We start from the raw sequence: 16,718 nt of genomic DNA on the forward strand, positions 1-16,718 counted from the left end.
TAATATCCCCATCATTATCTGACAGATATATGGAAAAATAAACACCAATTCAGAACACCAGCAAAGGCATCATTTTTCAAACAGATTAAGTTTCTGTGCAAATTTATGCCCTTTCTGAAAAACTCTTAATGTAGTCCTGTCGTACAGAAGACTATCACTGAGACTGTTCTTCAGGTAAGATAATTACTGGGCTCTAAAACAGAACGCTGGTAAAAGTCAATGTGTTGCCTTTTATTTTTTGTTCAATACAAGTTGAATGTGAATGAAGGCGAGGACTGAACTAAGAACGTAAAAGTAGGAAAAAAATTGTTGGGAGGTGTTCATCAGTCAATCAATTAATCAATCAAGGTACTTTTCTATTATAAAGAGCATTCCAAATTCATGTTGATAAAACCTTTACACAGAGTAAATAAAGAAACGCCTACTTCATTTAAAGTACTATTTAAATAAGAACTCATACTTTGACTTTGAGCAGCATTCCGAGTTCCTTGCTAAAAGGGGAAGTACATCACCAATAACTATTAACCCACATGACTATGAGACAATAGATATAGTCTACTGTATCGCGTCGGCTGTAAAGACACACCAATGTTATACACAGATATTATAAACAAAGACAAAAGAGGAAGTTTATGGTTTAATAAGAAGTTATGTATCAACACAGCCATGACGCATGTCAAAGATAAGTCTTATTATATGCTGAGAGGTACCTAAACAATCACATTTTCCAGCAACTGATGACTCAGAAGTAGCTGGCCACCCACACAAAGCCATTACTCTCATTAGGATTCTATAGCGGTGCCACTCTTTACTGGTTCAACAGTTCTGCGGATAAAGAGAGCTACCTTTATTGGTAGATCGTGAAATCTACCTTTTCTGAGACTCCTGGAAACATTCTATTTTCTAAATGGTCCAAAAATCATCAAAGAAAGAGGTAGAAATCTTGAAAAGTATTTCACTCAGTCCACAAGAGTCTTAACACACTTCAGATGGTCACTGATTTCATTCTGTTTTCGTTTTTTGTCTTTTCTATGAAGTGAAAATGGGTGATAACACTCAAAATACATGATAAGGAGCTGGAAAAGTGGTACAATCGCACATAATTCTAGAAACTCTTACCTTGAAAAGACTGTTTGGCTCTATCGACTAGTTCATCAATTGGATAACTGGCCAAATTTCCTCTGGCATGTTTAGTTTTGCAGTAAGTACAAGCATTGAGACACCTGTTCAAATGACAGCAATAAATGAGGCTCCAGTTTTTAAAAATAGTACATACTTAACATGGAAAACAAAACATGCACCAAAATGTTAGTTTAGTGACATGTCCCACTTTATATGAGAAATACTTAAAAAGCCAATATCTACCATATTTCATACTTATTTTATTTCCACCAGGCATAGAAGTTACAATTTGCAATTCTTTTAAGATTCAACTATTCAAACAATGATTGTACAAATCACGTAGTATTATCTTCAAATGAACATACTGATGAGGAACAAAGTTTATACTTAGAATGATTGATTAATCTAAAGAAGTTCAAGATCCACATTTTTTTTTAAATCACTGACATTGCTTGGCCATCATAAAAATAAAAACTTAGTATTGCTTATGTATACTGTATTATTAGAAATGATAAAGCATATTCATTTAACTAATGATATAAGAATAAAAAGGCAACATAGCATTCTCACACAAAGAATACACTAAAGACTTAGAAATTTTAAGACAGTATTTTTCACTTCCGAAGTCAGAAAAATATATATATTAAAAAAAGCCCAAAGAATACTCCCTAGGATTATATTAGAGAAAGTAAACAAGGAGAATAACACTATTAGTTTTGAAAAATAAAAAAATACATTTCCCAAATGTCTACAGATATGATAAAGAATCACCTTTGAAAAACTAAAATGTTGGCTCTACTCTCAAAATTTTTAAAAAATAATTTAAATAAACTTTGTTATTATATTGAATAATAGTGGCGAGAGTGAACATCCCTGTCTTATTCCTAACCTTAAGAGGAAAGCTCTCATTTTTCCCCACTGAAGATGGTATTAGCAGTGGGTCTTTCAAATATGGCTTTTATAATCATAATTGAGGTATGATCCTTCTGTTCCCACTTTCTTAAGGGTTTTTATTAAGAAAGGATGCTGTATTTTGTCAAATGCTTTCTCTGCATCTATTGAGAGGACCATGTGGTTCTTGTCCTTCCTTTTTTTGATGTGATAAGTCACATCAAATGGTTTTTGCGGATATGGAACCAGCCCTGCATCCCACATATAAATCCCACTTGGTCGTGGTGAATAATTTTTTTGATGTATTGTTGGATCTGGTTGCCTAACACCTTGTTGAGGATTTTTGCATCCATGTTCATCAGGGAAACTGGTCTGTAGTTCTTTTTAGTGGGATCTTTGTCTGGTTTTGGAATCAAGGTAATGCTGGCTTCAAAGAAAAAGTTTGGAAGTATTCCTTCCATTTCTATTTTTTGAAACAGCTTCAAGAGAATAGGTGTTAACTCTTCTTTAAACATTTCGTAGAATTCCCCTGGAAAGCCATCTGGCCCTTGACTCTTGTTTTGTAGGAGATTTCTGACTACTCATTCGATTTCTTTACTGGTTATGGGTCTGTTCAAATTTTCTAATTCTTCCTATTTCAGTTTTGGTAATTTATAGGTTTCTAGGAATTTGTCCATTTCTTCCAGATTGCTCATTTTACTGACATAAAATTGCTCATAACATTCTCTTATTATTGTAAATTTTGTCATTATAAAAGAAACAGTTATAGGGGTGCCTGGGTGGCTTAATCGGTTAAGCGTTCGACTTTCGCTTAGGTCATGATCTCGCGGTTCATGGGTTTGAGCCCCGCATCGGGCTCTGTGCTGACTGCCAGCTCAGAGCCTGGAGCCTGTTTCAGAGTCTGTGATTCCCTCTCTCTCTGACCCTCCCCTGCTCACGCTGTCTCTCCCTCTCTCTCTCTTTCTCCTAGAAATAAAATAAAACATCAAAAAAAAAAAATTAAAAAAAAAAGAAACAGTTACAACATAATAAAACAGTCCTACACCAAAAAGGCTCAACAACACTGAACAAAACCAAATGAAAAAAAAAATCTTCGCTAATTCAACTGTTATAATCAGTAGCATGATTTAAAACACCATCATTACATGAATCCTTTAAAATTTCAAAATGAGAAAAACTGAACATTTAATAATTAAACCTAGCCAATGCATAATTTTGTTAATACTTGATGCAAAAAAATATATTTTTTTTTGCATGGCAATTTTTTTTATTGTTTATTTTTGTGAGAGAGTATGTGGGGCGGATGACAGAGAGAGAGAGGGAGACAAGGGATCTGAAGCCCCAATATGGGCTGAACCGAAGTCAGACTCCCAACTGACTGAGCCACCCAAGTGCCCCTGCATGGCACACTTAAGTAACACATACTTTGAAAGGATTTTTATTGTTCATCCAATTATATGATCTTAAAAAACTAACCCTCTTTTCTTCCTAGCCCTTTTTTTTTTTTTGAGATAAAACACACTCTCCCCAGGTGCTATCAGTCTTCCCTATTCAATCCCCGCCTGTTCCATGAGAAAGGAAAAGAGAATTGTTGTTGGCCTTTCCCTGAGAGAGTAAGACATTTAAAAAAAAAAAAAAAAGTTTTTTTAATGTTTATTTTGAGAAAGAGAGAGAGAGAATGTGTGTGTGTGTGTGTGTGTGTGTATGTGAGAGAGAGAGAGAGAGAGAGAGCATGAGCGAGCAGGTGAGGGGCAGTGAGAGAGAGGGAGACACAGAAACTGAAGCAGGCTCCCAAGCTCTGAACCGTCAGGGCAGAGACTGAAGCTGGGCTCAAAATCGTGAACCTCCAGATCATGACCTGGGCTGAAGTCGGATGCTTAACTGACTGAGCCACCCAGGCGCCCCAAGAGTAACTCACTTTTGTTTAGCCTTGATTGAGCATCAGTTACTTTCCTAGATGTTTTATACACATTATCTCATTCATCATTCTAGAGTCGAATGTTACTATCTCCGTCTTACAGATGAAGAAATGTCTGATAATACAGTTGATACCACAGAAACACAAGTCTTAAGATACTATACTATGAACAACCATTGGCCAAAAACTAGTCAATCGTAGAAGAAATGCACAAATTCCCAGAAACATACAACCCCCAAAGGTTAAATCATGAAGAAACAGAAAATCTGAATGGATCAATAATAATTAAAGAGACTATACCATATCCTACCATCAAAAAGCACAGGACCACATGGTTTCACTGTTGCATTTTGCCAAATACCTAAAGGGAACGAATATGAATTCTTTTCAAACTCCTCCAAAAGGCAAGAGAGGAGGAAACACTCTCAAACTCATTTTACAAGGTTGGTATTATCTTGATATCGAAGCCAAATAATGACCCTTGAAGAAAAGAAAACTACAGGTAAATATCCCTCATGAATACAGATGCAAAAAATCTCAAAAGAATACTAGCAAACCAAATTCAATACACAAAAGGATCATACACCATGATCAAGCAGAATTCATCCCATGCAAACAATGATGATTCAACATACACAAATGAATAAATGTGATACAACACATTAATAGAATTAAGGATAAAAATTACATGTTCATCTCAGTAGATGCAGAAAACCCATCTGACAAAAGTCAACACCCATTCATAACACGAACTCTCAACAAATTGGGTATAGAATACTGTACCACAACACAATAAAGACTGTATGTGGGAAGTCCATGGCTTACATCATATTCAATGGTGAAAGTTCAAAGTTTTTTCTCTGAGGTCAAAAACAAGACAAAGCTATCCACTCTGAATAGGAGTGAAACTCCTCTTCAACACAGTGAAGTAAGTTCTAACCAGAGTAATTAGGTGAGAAAAAGAAATAAAATGCATCTTAATCGGAGAGAAAAAGTACAATTACATTTGTAGATGACATGATTTTATAAGCATAAACTCTACTAAAAAAGTGTTAGATCTAATCAATGAATTCAGGAAAGTTAGAGAATACCAAATCAACATACAAAAAAGGCTAGCATTTCTATACACTAGCAACAATTTATCTGAAAAATAAATAAAGAAAATATCACTTACAATAACACTAGAAACAACAGTAAGAAATAAATTTAACCAAAGAGGTAAAAAAAAACAAAAAACAAAACCTATACACTGAAAACAGTGAGATACTGATGGAAAAAACTGAAGAAGATACAAATAATTGGAAAAATATTCTATGCCAATGTATTAGAAGATTTAATATTGTTAAAATGTCCATACTACTCAAAAGCATCTACAGATACCATGTAACCCCTATCAAGATCCAATGGCATTTTTTTATAGAAAAAGAGAAAACAATCCTACGATTTGTATGAAACTACAAAAGACTCTTAATAGCCAACACAATCCTGAGAAAGAAGAACGTTGCTGGAAGCATCACATTTCCTGGTTTTACACAAGATTACAATGGTCACAGTGATCAAAATAGCCCGGTACTGGCATAGAAAGAGGCAAAGAGACCAATGGAAATGAATGAAGAGCTCAGAACTAAGCCTATGTGTAAACACTCAATTTGACTCACGGAATACTCAACAGAGAGAAGGTTAGTCTATTCAATAAATGTTGCCAGGAAAAATGAATGTTCCATGCAGAAGAATTAAACAAGACCACTGTCTTATACCACTCACAATGATAAATTTGAAAAGGACTGAAGACTTAAATTTAAGACCGTAGAAAATCATAAAAGTTCTAGAAGAAATCACAGGAAGACACTTCCTTGACATGGGTCTTGGCAATTATTTTTCAGATGTAACACTTAAGCACAGCCACAAAATCAAAAACAAGCAAGTGGAACTACATCAAACTAAAAACCTTCTGCACAGCAAAAGAAGTGATCAACAAAATGAAACGGCAACCTATGGAATGAAATAAAATATTTTCAAACCACACATCTAATTCCTAATACAATAAGTCATTTAAATATTTGATTAGTACTCCATAATAAGAGATTCATAATATCTGTTAGGGGCTTTATATAAGGAACTCAAATAATCCAATTTAAAATGGCCAAAGAATCTGAATAGACATTTCCAAAGAAGATATTCAAATGGCCAGCAGGTACATGGAAAGGTGCTCAACAGCACCGATCATCAAAAAAACATAAATCAATACCACAATGAGATATCACTTCGCACCTGCTGAAAAGGCTATTATCAAAAAGACAAGAAATAACAAGTGTTAGCAAGGATGGAGACAAAAGAAAGGAAATACTTGGCCACTGTTGGTGGAGACGTAAACTGGTCCAGCCACCATAAAAAAAAAATAGTATGGAGGTCCCTCAAAGTTAAAAATACAACAACCATATGGTCCAGCATTTGCATATCTGAGTATATATCCAAAGAAAGGGAATCACTATCTCAAAGAGGTATCTGCATCCTCATTGTCACTGCACTATTTGCTAAAGCCAAGTCATGGAAATAACTTAGGTTTCTCCAACAGATAAGCAGATGAATAAAAAACATGGTGTGCATGTATATATATACACACACATGCACAATGGAACATTATTGAGCCATAAAAAAAGAAGGAAATCTTGCCATTTGCAACAACACCGATGAACAGTGACGGCATTATGCTATGTGAAGTAAGTCAGACAGAAACACAAATAGTGTATGACCTCACTTATAGGTGGGACCTAAAAACAAACTCATAGCAACACAGAAGAGACTGCTGGTTGCCAGAAAGGGGTGAAGGTCATGTGAAGGTATGTTTCTAGTTATAAGCTACTTAAGTTCTACAGATGTAATATAGAGCATGGTGACTGTAACTATATCATATATTTGAAAATTTGAGAGCTAGATCTTAAAAGCTCTTATCACAAGAAAAAAGACTTAATCATGGGAAATGAAATACGTTAACTAAAGGGACTGTGGTAAGCATTTCACAATATATACATATATCAAATCATTCCACTGTATAATTCGGACTTACACCTTACACGTCAACTGTACCTCAGTAAAACTGGGTGCTGGTTGTGGGGAGGGGTGGAATCTGGTAAGCAGCTTGCTTAAGACATGTAATAGCTGAGATTCAAATCTAGGCCTTCCAAATGTCTTTTTTCTTTCTTTTTAAATTTTCTTAATGTTTATTTTGAGAGACAGACCATGAGCGGGGGAGGGGCAGAGAGAGAGGGAGACACAGGACTAAAGCAGGCTCCAGGCTCTGAGCTGTCAGCACACAGCCCGACACGGGGCTTGAACCCACAAACCTGGAGATCATGACCTGCGCTGAAGTTGGAAACTTAACCGACCGAGGCACCCAGGCGCCTCAAGGCCTGTCGGATTTCAAACTTCACACTGTTTCCATACCAGTCTGACTCCCTAGAAGAAATGTGTGTGAAACATCCTATCTACATATGGATGCAAGTAATAAAACCATCAACCATGTGACATGAGACACAAGCAACGGGGCCTATGTATTCCAAGATGTGGTCGGTCCTTATTATCCTGTGTGTGAAGTTACTTGTCTAAAATAGGTTTCTCTCTTTTATTCTTTGGAAACCTAAGGCTAAGCTGCTTTTCCATCCATTAGCCCACACCCGTTATTTCATCCCTGTTTATAATTTTGTTTTTCACCCTCCTGCTGGCTCAGGGCGAAGTGTGTCATCTCACATGAGGTGCAACGTCTTTTTAGATCCTACTGCTCAGGTTCTCTCAGACTTTCTCTTCAAGCGGCACCATGATATGCGCAGGCCCTGCCGTTCCAGTGCCTGATGATGCGCGTTCGTTCTGCTCTCTGGACCTCCTGATACTACTTCAAGCCTCCTGACCCCCAACCTCTCTCCCTTATTTCTGTTACCAATGGAGAGCTCCATAAATGAAGCTGACAAACTTTTTTTTTAATGTTTATTTACTTTTGAGAGAGAGACAAGTGTGCGAGTGGGGGAGGGGCAGAGAGAGAGGGAGACACAGAATCAGAAGCAGGCTCCAGGCTCTGAGCTGTCAGCACAGAGCCCGACGTGGGCTTGAACCCATGAACTGCGAGATCATGACCTGAGCTGAAGTCAGAGGGGTAACCAACTGAGCTACCCAGGTGCCCCTGAAGTGGATAATAAAAGCTACTGCTGTTTCTGACTTGGGCTGTTTCTTAAAAGTAACTCTTTTGAGGGACATGGGCCTGAAGAAGGGGAAGGAAATCAGAAGAGAAGTAAAGCAGAAACATACATTTGAAACATTTCTATCAATGAATAAACACAGGTAAAGTACTTAGTGTCTGTACCTAGGAAGTGATCAGTAAATGTTGGCCACTAGCTGTCTAATATGGCTGCTCTAAACAATTCTGGGAGAAATAATTATGCATCATCATGTTCCACGTGTACCTAACTTTATGGACCAGATGTGTTGCTGAGAGGTTGGCTTGAATCAGCTGTGGCAACCAAGTCATAGCTTCCCAGCGGCTCACTTAATAAAGGTGGAAATGTAACCCCCATGGAAAACTCACTCATGAAATTTCACTGAAACATTTTAATAAAAAGAGGTGATATTCGGAAACATTTATAATAATCAAAATAAGCCAGTAAGTATAAATGTTACATTAAGAATCCAAAATATTCTTCACTAAACTGCTCCCCTGGGGTTAATTACGGTTGTTGATGTGATACAATTTTTAAGTTCTAAACTCTTTATTGTTTAAGATAGGTTCACATTTATCTGAAGTTATCAAAATATTTTGTATTATTTTGATAAAGTGAAAATTTCGATAAAGCATTTTTCTTCAAGCACATTATAACAGCACAATCTCAAGCATTAAATCTGCTATGCCTTACAGTTAAAAAAAGGGAGAGATCTGTTATAACATACAGGAAAAATACACACAACAAAAAAATCCGGAAAGAAAGAATGAGCTTTTGATGCTCTTTGGGTTGAAAAAACAATTTTCTCAATCACCAGGAATTACAATGACCAGTCATTTCGACATGACAAGCCTCCAACAAAATAAAGGGATTCATCATTAGAAACCTTCAGAAGATACTTTCGGTTATCTGCGAACAATTAAATAATTGTCTAAAGGTAAGAATGCCAAGGCAATTTCTTCAACCGTCAGAAAACAAAAGATCTTTGAAGGCTGACTAGTGCAAGTCAAAACCAGAAAGACATGGCTGTGGCCATCCAAAGAAGATGGAAAATCCTGCAGAGACCGCGAATGTCGTGACAGCATAACACAGCTGGGGTCACCACACCTACTGATCTGTGCCACAGGTGGTCATCTGGCCACAGGCCAGGAAGGAACGGAACACCTCAAAAGCACAGACAGATTGGGCATTCAGTTTAGCAGGAGAGCTCTTAGCTCCTCAAAAGCAGCTGTGGTAGAAAATTTTTAAGTTACAGAAACCAAAGAGTTGAAATAACAATTTTCACAAATTAAAATATTTCAAAGAGCTCAACTGTACAATGGAATGTCAGATTTAATACCTAATCCACATAAAGCAAATGAAAACTATAAGTTTTAACATATTCACTTTTTGTCTTTTAAAGAGCATCTTTAAATATCACAAGTTCTGAAATAATTTTAAAATCAGAGTTAGACTTTTAAAAATTCACCCATATTGATATCTGTTTTCATGGGGGGAAGAAAAAAAGGCTATGTGACTCAGAATTCTGTTTCTCTCTGCTTTTTTGGGTCAAAAATAAATTTAAGTATGCAAAAACTATTGTAGACTCAGACATTAACACCTCAAACCATCATACTCTGTTTTGCTCATAGAATTTAATTCTTATTTACTTTTAATCAATTGACAAAATATAATATTCTTTAAAGCTTCAATTTTACAAAATAATAAGCCCTTTTCAGAGCTAACCCCTACAAAAATCATACTATAGGCCAGCCACATCCTTCCATATTAAAGTACCGTAAATCAAAGAAAAAAAAAATCCACAAAGTCAGGAAATAAAAAGTTCATACACTGGAGGTTGTGACAGACTTGGCTCTTAAATACTGTGAGCTCTCGTCTTGGTTTTAAAAATATTTCCAGAAAAATTACAAACTTTTTGATCTTTTAAACAAATTTAAGAGATACTCCTTTATCAGCAGGACCTGCTCAGATCTTCAAATGATAATATGATCCGTGTTTGTCAAGATCAAAATCCTGAACAAAGGAAAAATGACATATGTAGAAACTAACAAAATACTGTCACAAAATCTTCAATTCTTTAAGCTTCCTGTGGCCAGGAACCTTCCATCCTAAAATGAATCTTTCCTCCAGGGTTACCAACTCTGTTCTTCCCCCAACTCCAAAATCCTACTCTAATAATTACGGTCTCTCTTCAACTGTTTTCCTTTCTGAAGCTGCTCTTCCTTCTGAAAAAGGCAGGGAGTGGGAAGGGAAGGTAGCAGCAGTGAAACTTTCTCCTACTGATAATGAATTCAAAAACACTTGCAGCTACATTTTTTCTTATTCCACCTCCATTAACTTCTATGCGACATCCTTTGCTTCAAAACGTTGTTCCAACATATTTAAACTATACTCTTATTTCTCAATCACTTTACCTAAAAAAAATTACTCTTATCACCATCACCCATTAATCTGTGTAAAAATCACGACAGCCTTTAAAATCAATTGCAAAAGGGGGAGCTAATAATAGTAGAAGATGGTCGCTGAATGCTGGACACTGAGCCATGCATTTTACATCACTTCATTTATCCTGACGCAAGTCATGATATTAGTATTACTATCCCTAACTTTCATAGAGGAAACTGAGGCTAAAGAAGATTAAGAAATTTACCAGAAGTTACACAGACTCAATAAAAGATAAGGCTATCTTATATAAAACTCCTCTCTCACTGATTATACTTTACTTCTCTTAAGATGCAACTTAACTCTGTGTAAGAAAACATGATGAGTGGAGAGGATTCTAGGAAGATGCTGGACTGGGAAGCTCCAGGAAACAGTCTCCTGACCCACACAGACAGAATCTGTCTGATTAACAATCCTGGGACTCTGGTATCTGCTAATGGCTTGCAGCTTTGGATGGTAACTAGTGGATAATGTCAACTCGCAGCACAGTAACAGCTACGCATGCCTTGCCCGTAGATAGGTAGCAGGCGGCTTACGCTCAGCATGTGGGTGGCGGGGTGGGCAAAAAGGACCTTGTCCTCAAAATATCAGGAATCTTGCTCCGACTGCTGCTTCATATCACAGAGGCACAAACACTGTTGCACCTGCCCACACCGTTCAAAGTCCCTACCTCTCTAGCCGAAGTGACTGCCAGGCGATTTAAAGGCTCTCAGCATTCTTCCTTCTCCCTCATGTTTCACTTTTTCCCCTATGGGGACCCAGATATTAAAGATGAGGATACTCAGAAACAACTCCGCATATGCACAAAACTGGCATGTGACCACATGTGACCAGACAAAGGCTCAGAAAAGACCGGAGATCTTATGTTCCCACCTCAGGCTGATTCTCAGCACAAGCAAAGCCTACAACCATTAAAGAATAAACAATAACAAATAAACAGCAAACCTGTAAAGGAGGAGAGTCTGATTTCCAGTTACCACATTATTAGATTCAAACGTTATATGCTGAAAAAAAAATCCTAAGGAATACAAAAACAAAACAAAACAAAACAGGAAAAAAATATAAATCAACAGAAACTGTCCCTAAAAAAGAATATGGCAGATGTACTACACAAAAACTTTTAAACAACCATCTCAGGGTGCCTGGGTGATTAAGTTGTCCGACTTCGGCTCAGGTCATGTCCTCACAGTTCATGAGTTCCAGCCCCGCATCAGGCTCTCTGCAGACAGCTGGAGCCTGAGTTCAGATTCCATGTCTCCCTCTCTCTCTGCCACCTTCCCTGCTTACACTCTGTCTCTGTCTCTCTTAATAATAAATAAACATTAAAACATAGAAAAAATTTAAATAATAAACTATTTTAAAGTCATCTGGGTACCTCAGTTGGTTAAGCATCTGACTCTTGATTTTGGCTCAGGTTATGATCTCATGGTTATGAGATAAAGCCCTGTGTCAGGCTCCATGCTGAGCATGAAGACTACTTGGGATTCTCTCCCTCTCCCTGCCCTTCCCTGCTCACACGTGTGCGCTTTCTCTCAAAATAAGTAAATAAACATTTTTTAAATTGTCTTAAAGATATTCAAAAAAACAAATAAAAAATACATAAGAATCAAGGAAACAATGGATGAAAAAATAGTATCAATAAAAGAACAGAAAGTAAAAAAAAAATATGAAGCTGAAAAGTATAAAGAAAAATGAAAATTTCACTAGAGAGATTCAGCATCAACAACCAATAGACATGGGGCTAGAGCTGTAAAGGAGCACAGTTTCTACGTGCTACTGATGTTAATCTGGTGCCTATTCAAATTAGTGTTATAATCTTAGGATGCTGAATGTAATCTCCATGGGAACCATAATGAAAACAGGTACAAAATATAAACAAAAGGAAATGAGCAAGTTACTTAAAACTTTACTATAAAAAAATCAACCAAAGACAAAGGAAAATAGCAATGCAAGAAATCAGGGGCAAACGCTGTATAAGACATAGAGAAAACAGCACAAAGACGGAAGTCAGTCCCCCTCCTTATCAGTAATTAACTTAAATGTAAATGGATTAAACTCTCCAGACAAAAGATGGAGGTTGGCAGAATGGATAAAAATACATGACCCAACTATATGTTGGCTATAACAGACTCACTTTAGATCGAAAGACACAAATCGGTTGAAAGTAAAAGGATGGAACAAAATATTCCATGCAATTAATAACCTAAAGAGAGCAGGGTTGTTATACTAATATCAAATACAATGGGCACTAAATCAAAAAAGGTTATGAAAGACAAAGCAGCACATGATTAGCTGATAAAAGATTCAATAGAGCAAGAAAATACAAGTATAAACATTTATACCCCCAATGACACACCATCAAAATATAAAACAAAAATAGACAGAATTGGAAAAAGACACAGTTCTACAATAGTAGTTGGAGACTTAAATACCGTACTCTCTGAGAAGCCATCTAACAGCATACTGTATCAGCAGCAACAGAACACACATGGCTTATTCCCCAGGACAGACCATATGTGAGGCCACAACTTAAGTCTCCATAGATTTAAAATTATTCTCTTTGAACATGAAGAATGAAATCAGAAATCAGTAACAAAACTGGAAAATTCACAAAACTGTGGAAATTAAACAATACACTTTTAAACAACCAATGGATCAAAGGAGATCATACCTACTGATGAAAGAAAACAAAATACCAAAACTTATGAGATGCAGAGAAAGCAACACTGAGGAGAAAATTTATAGCTACAAACACTTAAAAAAAAAATAAAGATCTCAGATCAACACCAACTTTAGAACTTAGGAAAAGAGAAATAGAAGAATAAAACCAAAGCTAGCAGAAGGAAATACTAAAGATTAGAGATGACATAAATGAAATAGAGAAGACAAAAACACCAGAGAAAATCAACAAGAACTTGGTTCTATGAAAACATCCACAAAACTGGCAAACCTTTAGCTGGATGGACTAAGAAAAAAGACTTCAATGACTAAAATCAGAAATGGAAGTGGGACACTACTACCAATTCGAGACCTTTTAGCTTTTTTTATTTTATTTTTTTAAGTGTTTATTTATCTTTGAGAGAGAGACAGAGAATGAGCAGTAGAGGGGCAGAGAGAGAGAGGGAGACGCAGAATCCGAAGTAGACTCCAGGCTCCGAGCTGTCAGCATGGAGCCTGACTCAGGGCTCAAACTCACAGACTGTGAGATCAAAACCTGAGTCAAAGTCAGACGCTTAACGGACTGAGCCATCCAGGCGCCCCAGTTACCACCATTTCAAAAGAAATACACAGGATTATAAGAGAGTACTATGAACAACTGTCTACCTGGCTGAAATGGACAAATTCCTGAAAACACAATACGTACCAAGAACACGTCATGAAGCAACAGGGAGTCTAAATAGGTCTATAAGTACTAAAAAGTTTGAATCAGTAATCAAAAGTCTCGTAACAAAGAAAAGCCTAAAACCTGATGGCTTCACTGATGAATTCTACCTAACTCTTACAGAATGCCAATCCTTGTGGTGCCCGGGTGACTCAGTCAGTTAAGCACAGGTCTCTTGATTTCGGCTCAGGTCATCATCTCATGGTCGTGAGACAGAGCTCCAAGTGCTGTCAGCACAGAGCCTGCTTGGGACACTCTCTCTCTCTCTCTCTGTCTCTCTCTCTCTGCCCCTCCTACTCACACATGTGCATGCATGCACACTCTCTCTCCTTCTCAAAATAAATAAATTAATTAATTAATTAATTAATTAATTAACTAACTAACTAAAAAAAGAGCAAGAAAGAATACCAATCCTTCTCAAGCTTTTCCAAAAAAGTGAAGAGAAGGGAAAACATCCTACCTTATTCTATAATGGCAGCATTTCCTTGATTTACACAATGACACAAGAAAATTACAAACCAGTATCTCTTACAAACACTGATGCAAAAATCCTCAACAAAATAGTAGCAACAGAATTCATTAGCACACTAAAAGAATTATCCATAACCATAACCAAGTGAGACTTACTACTGGAATGTAATAAGGATAGTTCAATATATAAAAATCAATCCATGTAATATGCCGCATCAACAGAATTAAGGAGAAAACACAACACATGATCATGATCATCAAATGATGCAGAAAAAGCATTTGAAAAAATTTAACACCCTTTTGTGATGAAAGCAATCAACAAACTAGGAAGAGAAGAAAACGTCCTCAGCACAATACAACGGATGAGTGAAAAACTCAAAGTGAATGTCACACTCAACTGAAAGCTTGTCCTTTACAATTAGGAACAAGGCAAGGATGTTCTCTTCTACCACTTCTACCCAACATCATTCTGGAAGTTCTAGCCTGAGCAAGTGAAAGAAACAAAAGGCATCCAAATTGGAAAGGAAGAAGAATATCTTCCAAGTAGAAAATCTTAAAAATCCCACACACATATAAACAAAAAAAAAACTTACAATAAATGAATTCGGCAAAGTATCAGGATACAGAATCAATACACAAAAATCAGTTGTATCTCACAAAGAATGAAAAATCTGAAAAGGAAATTACAAAAATAATTCTGTTTACAACCATATGAGAAAAAGTAAAATATTTAGCAATTACTCAAGGTGAAAGACTCAAACAATAAAAACTATAAAACATTGCTGAAACAAATTGAAAAAGACATAATAGAAAATACAATGCATGATCATAGATCAAAATCCCAATGATGGTTTTTGCACACAAAAAACAAAATCCTAAATTTCAAACAGAATCTCAAGAGACACCAAATAGCCAAAACAAACTTGAGAAAGAATAAAACTAAAGAGTTCACACTACTGATTTCACAAGTGAGAGCAGAGCTATAGTTATCAAAAACAGTTTGGTGTTGGTGCAACACAGACATACAGACCAATGGAATAAAATAGAGAACCTAGAAATAAACCCACACATAAACAGTAAAAAGATTTTTCTCAAGGGTGCCTAGGCCATTCAATGAGATAAGGACTGTATTATCAACAAATCGTGCTGGGAAAACTGGATATATACATGAAAAACAATGAACTTGGACCCTTACCTAACACCATATAAAAAGTTAACTCAAAATTGGATCACGTAGATAAATGTGAGACCAAAAACAATAAAACTTTTAGAAGAAAACTTAAGACAAGTTTCATGACCTTGGATTTGGCGATGATTTCTTGGATATAACACCAAAGGCACAGGCAACAAAAGAAAAAAAAATTTTCCCCAAAAACACACTATCAACAGAGTAAAAACACAACCCACAGAATCGTAAAACAAAAAACAAACAAACAAAAACCTGTAAATCATATATATGATAAGGGATGGATAGAATATACAGAGAAATTCTAAAATTCAACAACAAAACAAACAAACCCCTTCAAAAATGGGCAGAGAACTCCAACAGACATTTCTCCAAAGATATAGAAATGTCCAATAAGCACATGAAAAGATACCCAACATGACTAATTATTAGAGAAATGAAAATCAAAACTACAATAAAATACCATCTCACACCCTTTACAATGGCCACCATCCATTAGGATGGCTAATAATAACAGCAAGTGTTGGCAAATATCCAGAGAAACTGAGTCCCTATGTACAGCTGGTGGGAATGGAAAATGGTGCAGCCACTGTGGAAAATAGTATGGTGGTTCCTCAAAAAATTAAAAAATAGAATTCCCCAGCAATTCCACTTCTAGGTATAAAGCCCAAAGAACTGAAAGGAGGTCTCAAAGAGATATTTATATACCCATATTCATAGTAGCAACATTACTTATAGTTAAAACATGGAATCAACCCAATTGTCCATGGAAAGATGGTCAGATAAGGAAAACACACTGGAATATTATTCACCTGTAGAAAGAAAGAAAATTTTGCACTATGCTACGCTTTGTATGAATTTGACGATGTTATGTACTAAATGAAACAAGCCTGTCACAGAAAGACAAACCCTCTATGGGGTCCATTTGCATGGCTGCCAGAGGCTGTGGGGAGGAAAAGATGTGAGGGTAGTGTTTAATGGGTACAGAGCTTCAATTTCACAAGATGAAAAGAGTTATGAGGACGGGTGTTGTGATGGCTGCTCAAAACTGTGGATGTATTTAATGCCACTCACTTGTACACTTAAAAACAGTTACGA

General features: G+C 36.4%; 1 protein-coding gene across 7 annotated transcripts in view; it reads right to left on the reverse strand.

Annotated features, from left to right (window-relative positions):
* CDKAL1 (CDKAL1 threonylcarbamoyladenosine tRNA methylthiotransferase) overlaps positions 1-16,718 on the reverse strand; it is a 700,075-nt gene that overhangs the window by 405,220 nt on the left and 278,137 nt on the right. For all 7 annotated transcript variants that reach the window (XM_077769569.1, XM_077769571.1, XM_077769566.1 and 4 more), the window contains one exon: positions 1,120-1,223. In XM_077769569.1, coding sequence (XP_077625695.1) covers positions 1,120-1,223 — 104 coding nt within the window. The remainder of the gene's footprint in view (positions 1-1,119; positions 1,224-16,718) is intronic.

Source organism: Crocuta crocuta, unplaced genomic scaffold (genome assembly GCF_008692635.1).
Source record: "Crocuta crocuta isolate KB4526 unplaced genomic scaffold, BGI_CrCroc_1.0 scaffold145, whole genome shotgun sequence".
NCBI classification, from domain to species: domain Eukaryota; kingdom Metazoa; phylum Chordata; class Mammalia; order Carnivora; family Hyaenidae; genus Crocuta; species Crocuta crocuta.